Here is a 12785-nt window from a genome sequence, read left to right as displayed (position 1 = left end):
GATACGTTGAATGCAGGATCAAAGATAGTCTCCAATGGTCTCCAATGAGCTAGGTAGTAGTTCAGTGTTTAAGAAGGAACTGCAGATGCTGGAAATCGAAGGTAGACAAAAGTGCTGGAGAAACTCAGCGGGTGCAGCAGCATCTATGGAGCAAAAGAAATAGGCAACGTTTCGGGACGAAACGTTGCCTATTTCCTTCGCTCCATAGATGCTGCTGCACCCGCTGAGTTTCTCCAGCACTTTTGTCTACCTCGGTAGTAGTTCAAGACAGCTCTCTAGTTGTGGTAGGATGGTTTTAAGGATAAGGGGGAAATCTTTTAGGACCGAGATGAGGAAAACATTTTTCACACAGAGAGTGGTGAATCTCTGGAATTCTCTGCCACAGAAGGTAGTTGAGGCCAGTTCATTGGCTATATTTAAGAGGGAGTTAGATGTGGCCCTTGTGGCTAAAGGGATCAGGGGGTACGGAGAGAAGGCAGGTACAGGATACTGAGTTGGATGATCAGCCATGATTATATTGAATGGCGGTGCAGGCTCAAAGGGCCGAATGGCCTACTCCTGCAGCTATTTTCTATGTTTCTATGTTTCTATGTTCAGTCGCCATGAGATGGTGGAATCTCATGTCGAACACGATGTGAAAGGGCACGGTGGCGCAGCGGTAGAGTTGCTGCCTTACAACGCCAGGGACCCAGGTACGACCCTGACTATGGGCGATGTCTGTACAGAGTCTCCCCGTGACCACGTGCATTCTCTCTGGGTGCTCCAGAATCTGTTAACTCCAGCATTTGTCTATTTATATTGTCCTGACCCACAGAATTACTCCAGCACTTTGTGTCTTACTCAAGATTCCAGCATCTGCAGTTCCTTGCGTCTCCTTCAATTCAATGCACTCTGTTGACACTGCTGACTTATGGCATAACAATTCTACGAAACACTTTGCAAATACTGGAAAGTGTCACACAAAAGCATTTTCTAAAACAATTAATTTTAATAAAATTATTTGATGAAAATTCACAGGATCAGCCTTCCATCCAGCCAAAGTTCGAATGGAATTGGACAGATGCCCAGAAAAGCACTCCGACCATACTGAAAGTCACTACACTTTCCCTGAATTAATGCTGCAACACAAACTATCTGTTAAAGTGTTTGACATCTAGCATTGAACTGTTGGCAGGAAAGATCCTGAGAACTTAATTACTGACTGGCCTGTTCCATTGCTTTCAGAATTGAGCTGTACAGGACTCAGCAGCATGTCCAACGCAGTTAGACCCTGCTGCCGGTGTGGTGCACCTCACATACACATGCCAACCCTTCTAACTAAAGCAAGCGTGGCAGGTCATGTTAGGGTGCGGAGGGAGCCCCATGAGTGAGAGGAATCACATTAGGAGACAAGTTTGCAACTTGGGTCTACTCTACCATTCAGTCAGATCTTTGCGTCACAGCGGTAGGGCTGCCAACCCGCCGAGCCAAAGACCCAGGTTCGATCTTGACCTCTGGTGCTGTCAGTGTAGAGTTTGCACGATCTCCCTGTGACTGGCTGGAATTCCTCCGGATGCTCCAGTTTTCTCCCATATCCCAAAGACATCTGGGTTTGTTGATTAATTGCCTGCTATAGATTGCCCCTCATGTGCAGGGAGTGGATAAGAAATTAGAAAGTGGGACAAGACGGAACTAGTGTGAATGGGTGATCGATGGTCGGTGTGGACTTGTGGACCAAACGGCAAGTTTAGCTTGGATTTTTGAACTCAAGCCCCTGCATTGGGATTTAAAGCTGCACTGAGTTAGAAGTGAGAAAGATGTCAATGGATCATAGTTGACAACTCCTACTGATGCCTCCGCCCTGATTTTGTGAGAGAGGAAGGATAAGGTAAAAAGTTAAAGATTTAATAGACTTTTTCACACAGAGGTTGATGTGTATATGGCATAAAATATGACTAGAAGTAGTAGCAGCAGGTACAATTACAACTTAGGGATGTACATGGATATTCACTGGATATGCCTCTGGCTGGATAGGAAGGATTTGGATGGATATGGGCCAGGAGCAGGCAAGTGTGACCTCCTTGGTTATACAACATGGTAACCATGAATGTGTTGGGCTGAAGGGCCTGTTTTTGCGATGTATAACTTTACGTCCAAGTTCTATCCGTTGTAATTTCATTTCTGAAATCTTTTCCTTTACCGCTAATTGCTGTTAATGCAGTTTTCTATCTCCGCAATTAACAATTACTTTTTCATTTGCAAACCTCTCACTTGCCAAATAAAGTCCAGCATACAGCCAGACCTCTGTAATAGCTACTTTTTCTGACTTACTGTTTCAGTTCTTCTTCTGTCACTTCTGTTCCGTTTCTAAACTTGGCATCGAAAGCTCTTATTTCATCCCCATAAGGGTTTGTCGTCTCTCGGATTCTGTAATGTAGGGTTATTGGTCTGTAATAAATAAAAGCGCTCGGGTCAGTTACACTGTAACTTGAAACAGAGACTATCATCACACGTGAAACTTCTTAATTCACAAAGGCTTCTTCTGTATTGCAACTGGAGCTTAATGCAGCAAAATGACTTACAGCATTAAAGCTTAAACGTAAGGTTTGGTTTAGGAGAACACAAACACCTCAAACACCAGGACTGAAGATGCAGTCTATTGGAAGGAAGTAATTTGGCAATAGTGAGCAAACATAAATGCTATATTTAAAATCAGTAGCTAAACTTCTGAATTTGGACTGCTTGAGTTTAGTTTAGTTTATCTTAGCTCAGTTTAAGATTAGATTAGATTAGATATAATTTATTGCCACACAGCCAGGCTGGTGGAAATTTGGGTTGTCTGCAGCGATACAATAATAAAGAACACACAACCACAATAAAACTGTAACACAAACATCCACCACAGCATTCATCACTGTGGTGGAAGGCACAAAATTTGGCCAGTCCTCCTCCATTTCCCCCCCGTGGTCAGGACCAGAGTCCAGAGTCAGTCCAGGATCGGCTCTTCCTCACCGGAGACCGCGGCTTTAAGTTGGTGTAGGCCGCAGGCCGGCGGTCGAGATTTAAAGTCTCCTCCGCAGCCAGAAGCACCGAAGACTGCAGGGCCGGCGGTCGAAGCTCCCCTCCAGGGGTGATGGTAAGTCCATGCCGGACCCGCGGTAGAAGTCGGCCGCGGGCCGGCAGTGATGGCTTCTTCTTCCCCCGGGTCCCCAACGTGAGATCCCGGGCTGTAGACGCCGCACCAGCTGGAGCTCTGCAGACCGCGGCTTCAGGCTGCGACTTCAGGCTGCCGGCTGCCCCGGGTCAGCGAAACAGAGCGCTCCCCTCCAGCGAGGGCTCACCCGCTCCACGCCGAGAGACCACGCTGCGCCCGCCGCTGAAGCCCCGGGCGCGTCTCCGGGAAAGGCCGCGTCGATCCTTGATGTTAGGCCACGGGGGAGGCGACCTGGAAAAACTCGCCTCTCCGTGGAGGAGGCGACCGAAGCGGTTTCCCCCTCACCCACCCCCCCCCACACCACCCCCCACATAAAACACACAAAGAAACATTAAATACAGACTTTAAAACATACTAAAAAAATAAAAAAAGGTTGAAAAACTGACGAGCTGCATGACATGGCCGCTGCCAGAGCAGCGCCCCCTACAGAACATGAGTAGGGGGCGCTTAATTAATTAGCTTAACTTAGCATAGTTTAGGGATACAACATGGAAATAGGCCCTTCGGCCCACCGAGTCCACGCTGACCAACGATCCCCGTACACCTGCACTATCCTACACACTAGGGGCAATTTACTATATTACCAAAGCCATTGACCTACAAATTACCTGGGGTGGTGGTGGACGAAGATACAATAGTGGCATTTAGGAGGCTTTTACAGTGCCCTCCATAATATAGTGACACACACACCTACAAACCTGCATGTCTTTGGAGTGTGGGAGAAACACATGGAGCCAACCCACATGGTCACGTGGAGAACGTACAAACTCCGTACAGACAGCACCCGTAGTCAAGACCGAACCTGGGTCTCTGTCGCTGTGAGGCAGCAACTCTACCGCTGTGTCACTGTGCCGCCCAATTGCCTTTGTAGCTTTCTTTCTCACTCTGTCTCTTTCTTGCTCCCCTTCTTATTCACTGGATGTGGCCTCTGGCTAAGTCAGCTATTTTAATTGAAACAATTTCTAGTATTTTCCTTTCCTTCCCAATTCCGTTGATTAGTCGTGTTTAAGAAGGAACTGCAGATGCTGGAAAATCGAAGGTACACAAAAATGCTGGAGAAACTCAGCGGGTGCAGCAACATCTATGGAGCGAAGGAAATAGGCAACGTTTCGGGCCGAAACCCTTCTTCAGACTTCTTCAACCAGAAACCCTTCTTCAGACTTCTTCAACCAGCCTGAAGAAGGGTTTCGGCCTGAAACGTTGCCTATTCCCTTCGCTCCATAGATGCTGCTGCACCCGCTGAGTTTTTCCAGCATTTTTGTGTACCTTCGATTTTCCAGCATCTGCAGTTCCTTCTTAAACACTAAGCTAAACTCTCCCTGGGTGGAAATGTCTAACATTAGAGGGCACAGCTATAAGGTACGAGGGCGAAAGTTTAATGGAGATGTCTGGGGCAAGTTTTTTTACACAAGGGGTGGTGGGGGCCTGGAATGCACTGCCTGGGGTGGTGGTGGATGAAGATACAATAGTGGCATTTAGGAGGCTTTTACAGTGCCCTCCATAATATAGTGACACACACACATGCCCATGTGTCTATCTACAGCGCCCTCCATAATGTTTGGGACAAAGACCCATCACTTATTTGTTTGTCTCTGTATTCCACAGTTTGAGATTTGTAATATAAAAAATCACCTGTAGGTAAAGTGCATATTATCAGATTCATACATACCCCTCCCCCCATCACAGGTGTTTGTAATTTCTCAGGTGTGTTTAAATGCATCCTTAAAGCAGGTATAAGAGAGCTCTCAGCACCTAGTCTTTCCTCCAGTCCTTCCATCACCTTTGGAAACTTTTATTGCTGTTTATCAACATGAGGACCAAAGTTGTGCCAATGAAAGTCAAAGAAGCCATTATGAGACTGGGAAACAAATATAAAACTTTTAGAGACATCAGCCAAACCTTAGGCTTACCAAAATCAACTGTTATGAACATTATTAAGAAGAAAGAGAGCACTGGTGATAAGGAAGATAGAAGGAACTGCCCAAGATCCAAAGCATCATCTGTGAAACACGGTGGTGGGGGTGTTATGGCCTGGGCATGTATGGCTGCTGAAGATACTGGCTCACTTATCTTCATTGATGATACAACTGCTGATGGTAGTAGCATAATGAATTCTGAAGTGCATAGGCACATCCTATCTGTTCAAGTTCAAACAAATGCCTTAAAACTCATTGGCCGGCGGTTCATTCTACAGGAAGACAATGATCCCAAACATACTGCTAAAGCAACAAAGGAGTTTTTCAAAGCTAAAAAATTGTAAATTCTTAAGTGGTTAATCACCCGATCTGAACTCAAGATTAGCCCCCAAAACAAGCACAAGCTAAAGATGGCTGCAATACCGGCCTGGCAGAGCATCATCAGAGAAGACTCCCAGCAACTTGTGATGTCCATGAATTGCAGACTTCAAGCAAAGGATATGCAACAAAATACTAAACATGACTACTTTCATTTACATTACATTGCTGTGTCCCAAACATTATGGTGCCCTAAAATGGGGGGGATCATGTATAAACACTGCTGTAATGGCTACATGGTGAAACCAAAATGTATAAAAATGGCCTTTATTAAAATCTGACAATGTGCATTTTGACCACATGTAATTTTTTCCTATTACAAATCTCAAATTGTGGAGAACAGGGGCAAATAAATAAATGATGGGTCTTTGTCCCAAACATTATGGTGGGCACTGTATTTAGGCGCATGGGAATGCGTGTGTGTCTGAGTGTGTCTGAGTGTGTATACTGAACTTCGTTTATGGTAATATTCTGTTGTGCTGCTGCAAGTAAGAATGTCATTATTCTACCTGAGACAATATGACAATAAAACGTGCCCCCCAATTACCTCGATATTATGAAGTCTCTAATACTAACCACAACAGAATAGAATGGAGGAGAAAGCAGCACAAAGTCAGACGTTTCTGATGAAGGCTCTCAGACCTGAAATGTTAACTCAGTTTCATTTCCCACTCATGCAGCCTGAACTGTTGAGCATTTCCAGTATGTTTTTATCTTTATAATAGCACAAAATAATATCAGTTACAACTTTAATGAGATCAAGCATCCATGTAAAATAGAATCTATTTTCATTTCTTAAATTATGGTGAGTACTCATTGTATTTAATCCTGTAATATTTAGCTATTAATTCCCAGCATCAATCAGGATTGACCAGGAGTATAAATCTGCTTTGTGCTAAGTATTGCTTGGCAACAGTGTATTGTACACCAACAGGATAAAGGGAATTGAGTCCAACACACACATAATTATTTAGCGTTGATCAACAACAGGCCATTGCACAACAATGTTCAATTAAGAATTATTAAAGTTACGAGGGAAATATTCACCGAAGTTCAGGTTTTGGTTTTGTTTCTCTAACGGATTGCTTGGAGACCTGCAGGTTGCTGCCAGGATAAGGAAAATCCACCATCTCCACTTGCTCGCTGTAAACACGGAGTGGTCTCACCTCTGCTCTGAGTTTCAGGAGGTATTCTGTATGTAGCACAGGTATAAATATTTTGTAAGCTCATTTCATTAACGGTTGAAGCTTATATATATAAGATCTTTCGGACTTTAGAGATACAACGTGGAAACAAGTTCTTCGGCCCATCGGGTCCACCCCGTACACTATCAGTACCCTACACACCAGGAACAATTTACACAAGCAAATTAACCTTCAAATCTGTACGTCTTTGGAGCGTGTGAGGAAACTGGGAATACATGGAGAAACCCCACATGGTCACAGGGAGAACGTGCAAACTCCATACAGACTGCACCCATAATCAGGATCGAACCCGGGCCTCTGACGCTGTAAGGCAACAACTGTACTGCTGTGCTATTATGTCACCCTACAGTTCTTATATGTCGTAACCAACTTTTCATGGCACGTTAATGACAGCGATTATCAGATGTTTTAAGTATTTATTCATTTTTAGTTCATGGGATAAAATATTTGGCATATTGGGTGGTTCATTTGCCTCTATGTTAATATTGGCTGCATTTCTAAAAACAAAAGTGTTAAGATTTAACGTAATAAGATCATCCATATAGGTGATTTCTTGGTTATTTTAAAAGTGATCATCTGGCTCGAATAGATTTGAGGTTTTCAGAATAAAATCTTTGTGTTATTTCATTGGACATTTTTTCTCTGGTGTAGGTAGGGACAAATTAACGAGTTCCTTTGAACTATAACTCGTAAGGGCTTGATGTTGAATGTCCACTCAAAACAGAAAAATATGATGTTTATCAACATTGAAATGCCTCGTCTTCTTGAGTAAAATTTTGCATTAAATATTCATTTGAGATGTTATGACAAATATTACACGTCTGCTGGCAGGAGAATGGGACTATTAAATAGCTGGCATTGTGATCTAAATGGATAATAATAATAATAATGGATGGGATTTATATAGCGCCTTTCTAATACTCAAGGATGGTTCAAAGCCCGGCTTCATAGAGTCATTTTGTACCTTTGGCTGAACCCCTACAAATGAACTGCAAGTATTGAGTGAGTGTGTGTGAACGTGTGTGAGAATGTGCGTGCAAGGGTACGAATGTCTGAATGTGTTAGTGTCAGTGTGTGAGAGTGCGTGTGCAAGAGTGTGTGTGAGAATGTGCGTGGGTGAGTGTGTGAGTGTGTGTGAGTGTGCGTGAGTTTGTGAGTGTGTGGGAATGCGTGCGGGTGAGAGTGTGTGAGTGTACATAAGAGAGTGTGTGGGAGTGTGTGCGTGCGAGAGTGTACAAGCCTTGTGCATTCATACATGAGCATATTTAAAAAGTATTCATGCCAGCACCCTACTTTTCATATTATGTAAATACTATTTGAATTATTAGGTGGTGAACTATCTCACGTGTCTAGGTGTGTACCTATACAAGACCACATGTGATTCACTCGTGTGTCAATATGCGTGCGAGTCTTCGTTGAATTTGTGAGTCAGTATTAATTTAATAAGTTAATAAGATGACATTAATAAGTGTAAATGTGCAAATTAATTGGAGAATGAGCGTCAAATACTCAGGGAATAACCACATCCCTAAAGGGTGTTGAGGAGAAATCAGCTTCTGGAAAAGGAGGGGAACATTGACCGTTTATCATGAAGCCGGTATTCAGAAGGTGAGGGTGCTTCTCAGAGGTCAGAGGAGAGAGGTCAGAGGTCATGTTGGGGAGTCCGACTAGTAGTTCAGGGAGTATGGATTTGGTGGGTCAGATTGAGTGAGAATTGCATGGCACAATGTGGACGGTTAGGGGGGTGAGAGCTGCGACACCGAGAGCTGATTAAGTGATTAGATAAAGAAAACTTAGCCAAGGCTAGTCCCAGTACTGAGCTGCCACTTACTTTAGCAGGTCCTGTTAAGTTATAATGTTGATGTACATCTTTCTACGCTGCCTGACCCACTGAGTTCCTCCAACACATTGTACTTTACTCCAATTTTCAATTACTTTCCAAATGCCAAGTAATAAATCAATTTCACTTTACCAGCAACAACATTGACAGATTTGTTGGAAGGTCCACAGTAAAGTATACACTTTCCCTTTTGGCCTTCTGTTCCAGTTAGCAGAGTACGTTCACTGTTCTCTTGGTTCATTTGATGGAACCAATACACGATATGAACCCCGACCATAGTTTTCCCTGTTCCTATATTAAAATAGTTAGCAGTGTGAATGTACTTTGCATTAAGAAACATAGGGATGGATCATCACACACAACTCAGAAATTAACACATTACATTAATAAGGATTTGGACAAGTGCATAGATAGGAAAGGTATAGAGGGATATGGGCCAAAAGCAGGCAGGCGGGACTGGTGTAGATGATCATTTCACAATTAGTACTGATGTTATCAAGTTTCAGTTAAAAACTGATTGAAATGGATAGGTTTGGAGGAATACGGGCATGTTGGACTAGTTGAGATAGGGATCTTGGTTGACATGGTCAAGTTGGGCTGATAGGGCCTATTTCCCTGCTGTATAACTCTATGCCAATACTAATAATGGGAATAGGTTCAGCTCTCAGCACTGGTCAGGCTGCCTCAGAGATTTCCATTCTGGGTAAGTCAAAAGGGGTTTCATTGGCTAGAAATTGGGCAATGCAGGAGATGGAGGTCAGATTTAAGAGGGCATATCAGAAAGAGGGAGAAAGCTACACTGGGGAAGTCAGCAGACTGGTGGATGGTCAGGGAATCAGATGTGGAACAAACATGAGGAAGTGGGGGGAGGGGAGGGGGAGGGGAGGGGGAGTCTACTCCCCAGGAAAGACCACCTGAGAGCAGGCCCAGGGAACGCTAGACGATAAAGTATTTAAAGGGGGCTCTCGCATGACATGAAGCAGCACTCAGAGCCATCATGATATGGTCTACCATGGTCCAGGGATGGCAAGAATCACACTTTGGTGAATCACTACTAGGAGCATCCGTGTTTCTCTTCAGGTTAGCGTGGCAGAAACACACGAGGCAGCGGATACATTGAACTTGATTTTCAATTACAACTTGTCCTTCCATCAATATTTAATGAGACACAGCATGGAAACATGGCATTCCATGATCCAGTATTTTGACACAAAGTGCTGCTGTAGTAACTCAGCGCGTCAGGCAGCATCTCTGAAGGAGATGGATAGGCAATGTTTTGGGGACAGGACTCTGGAAGCCATGTGGCACAAGATGGCGGCACAGACAAGTGCTGAGGAAACACCGAAGGAGGGTCCCAATCCAAACACATTGCCTATCCAAGTCCTGCAGAGACGCTTCCTGGCCTGTTGAGTTCTTCCAGCACTTTGGGCAATGCAGAAGATGGAGGTCAGATGCAAGATTCTAGCATCTAATAATAATAATAATAATAGTAATAATATATTTTATTGTCATTGCACATAAGCGCAACGAGATTTGGTATGTAGCTTCCATCCAATGTCATATCATAAATAACTAATAAAATTTAGATTTAGATACCCCGAGAACATGGATTGTAAAAAGAACAGTAAAATAGTCAAAACAGTTCAAACAGACTAAAGTGCAGATGTGTCTGTGCGACGTGACCATCCGAGGGAGACAGTCCAGGGGGGGTGGGGGGCGCTCAGCAGGGCCGGTTTAGAGCCGCTATAGCTCTGGGAATGAAGCTGTTCCTGAGTCTGGAGGTTCGGGCGTAGAAGGCCTTGTAACGTCTGCCGGAGGGAAGTAGTTCAAACAGTCCGTCTACAATTCCTTGTGTCTCCATTTCTTTGCCTTCTTACCTGGTGGGCCTTGAATAAGTGTAAATGCATTCTGGAGAGCAGAACGGATTGCAGTGACTTGGCTTGGGTTGAGATTTGGTAGTTTAGGAATGTTGTAGCTGCGCTGCCATGGTCTCATTACACCTGAAACAATAGTTTCCAAAAAGGCAACTGTTAATCATGAACGGACAATAATCAGTAAAGTGAAAACACTGGAGTGAAATAAATATCTCAAAATGCACCTCAAAAAAATAACATATTTTATTCATATTTTTTCAGTATTACCTAGGAGTTTCTTTGGCAAGAAATTGAGATTCTGAAAGGCGAATTCTGACAAATTAGCTGAAACCACCAAAAGCAGTTCCTGGAATTGTGAGTAAAACACAAAGTGCTGGAGGAACTCAGCGGGTCAGGCAACATCTGAGGGGGGAATGGACAGGCGACGTTACGGGTCGGGACCCTTCTTCAGTCTGAAGGAGAGTCTTGACCCGAGATGCCATCTGTTCACTCCCTCCCTGCATGCTACTAGATGTGCTGAGTTCCTCCAGTGCTTTGTGTTTTGATCAAGATTCCAGCATCTGCAGTTACTTGCATTAATGGTCACTCCCGGTAGAGCAACTAAAATTGGTCGGGAAATTGTCAAAGGATTGAGAGAAGCACGAATTAGGGTTTAAAGATGAACTATATTTACTGTTAGATGCCAAAAGCAGATGCAACTGTAATAATTAGAGCTTTTTCATGGTCATGGGCTCAATGTTTGCTGAAGCCTCAGAGATCGCAGAATCCCATCGAATCCTACAATCTACTATTTATTAATCCTATTCAGTAACTGCGACATTTTATTGCAACATAAAACAAACTTTGTCTTCCTAAATAAAGTAAATTTGACTCCAATGTTCAGATTTTAGCTGTTTTAAGAATACTTTGTTGTGATTTCTTGCTTTTTAATCTTTAGAAATAAAGCACGGAAATAGGCCCTTCGGCCCACTGAGCCCACACCAACCAGCAATCACCCCGTACACTAGCATTATCCTATACACCAGGACAATTTATAATGTTACTGAAGCCAACCAACCTACAAACCTGTACGTCGAGGGGCCGAATGGCCTAGACCTGCACTTATTGTCTATTATCTTTGGAGTGTGGGAGGAAACCGGAGCAACCGGTGAAAACCCACGCGGTCACGGGGAGAAGGTACGAACTCCGTACAGACGGCACCCGCAGTCGGGATCGAACCCGGGTCTCTTGACTACCGCTGTGCTATTGAGTCATCCCAAATTTATGTAGTCCAAATTCTAAATATTACAGCAGGTTCACAATTCATCATTTGCATCGTGTGGGCAAAGTAACATGCATTCTGAGGATTCTTGTGGCCAAGAGTTTCACTTTAGTTTTAGTTTAAGCCCCTGTCCTACTTTCACGACCTAATTCACGACCTCTGCCGAGTTTGCCCTTGACTCATACTCGCAGCATGGTCGTCACAAGGTCGTAGGAGGTCGTAGGTAGGTTGTGATGCTAGTCGTAGGTACTCGTGGCATCAAGTAGGTCGGGGCGTTTTTTCTAGCCTGATGAAAAATGTCCAATAGTAAAAAAGATTGTGAATTAGGTCATGAAAAATTTAGTTTTAGTTTTAGAGAATAAACGCGAATAAACAGGCCCTTCGGCCCACCGAGTCCGCGCTGACCAGCGATCCCCGCACATTAACACTATCCCACACCCACTAGGGACAATTTTTACATTTACCAAGCCAATTAACCAACAAACCTGTACGTCTCTGTACATTTAAGATATAATGTTGGTTAAACAATAATAGCTGGAGTCCAATATTTGATCAATGGGAAGTGACTTTTCCAACCCTCACACAACATGCAAACTACATGGTCAATACCGAAGTAGACACAATAAGCTGGAGTAACTCAGCAGGTCAGACAGCATCACTGGAGAGAAGGAATAGGTGACGTTTCGGGTCGAGACCCTTCTTCAGACACAGGGCCAGGCAGACGGCTCAGAGATGTTTGAACAGTTATATCGTTTATATGAATTGCTAATAATTCAATGAGTTCTGACATGTCACAAATACTGCAAATTAGTAGATAAGTTCAACTCTTCACAAATTCAATAAAAAACGGTGCCGATCTATCCAATAACAATTACAAATGTTCTTACTTGTAGAATTTGTCCGTCGACCTAGTGCGATATCCTGAGCAAGTGACGATGCACGAGGAAGGTTCTTAATGGCTTGCTCCTTGCGTCTGAAAATTCAAAGTGAAGATACAAAGATTGACTATGTCCAATGAGAAGTACTACTGTCATTTCCGCACTTTGCTTTACACCAAAGATCCTATAGCAAGCACGATAGACCACTCCTTCTAAATGCAATGGGCTGACGTGTAGTAC

The 12785-nt window shown here is 43.7% G+C and overlaps 1 protein-coding gene across 2 annotated transcripts in view; it reads right to left on the bottom strand.

Moving 5' to 3' along the window:
* helz2 (helicase with zinc finger 2) overlaps positions 1-12785 on the bottom strand; it is a 73271-nt gene that overhangs the window by 15588 nt on the left and 44898 nt on the right. For both annotated transcript variants that reach the window (XM_033041508.1, XM_033041509.1), the window contains 5 exons: positions 12555-12640; positions 10410-10532; positions 8665-8823; positions 6535-6679; positions 2311-2427 (listed from right to left, as the gene is read on the bottom strand). In XM_033041508.1, the coding sequence (XP_032897399.1) occupies positions 2311-2427; positions 6535-6679; positions 8665-8823; positions 10410-10532; positions 12555-12640 (630 nt within the window). The remainder of the gene's footprint in view (positions 1-2310; positions 2428-6534; positions 6680-8664; positions 8824-10409; positions 10533-12554; positions 12641-12785) is intronic.

Source organism: Amblyraja radiata, chromosome 23 (genome assembly GCF_010909765.2).
Source record: "Amblyraja radiata isolate CabotCenter1 chromosome 23, sAmbRad1.1.pri, whole genome shotgun sequence".
Classification (NCBI taxonomy): domain Eukaryota; kingdom Metazoa; phylum Chordata; class Chondrichthyes; order Rajiformes; family Rajidae; genus Amblyraja; species Amblyraja radiata.
This window is presented reverse-complemented; position numbering and strand designations above follow the sequence as displayed.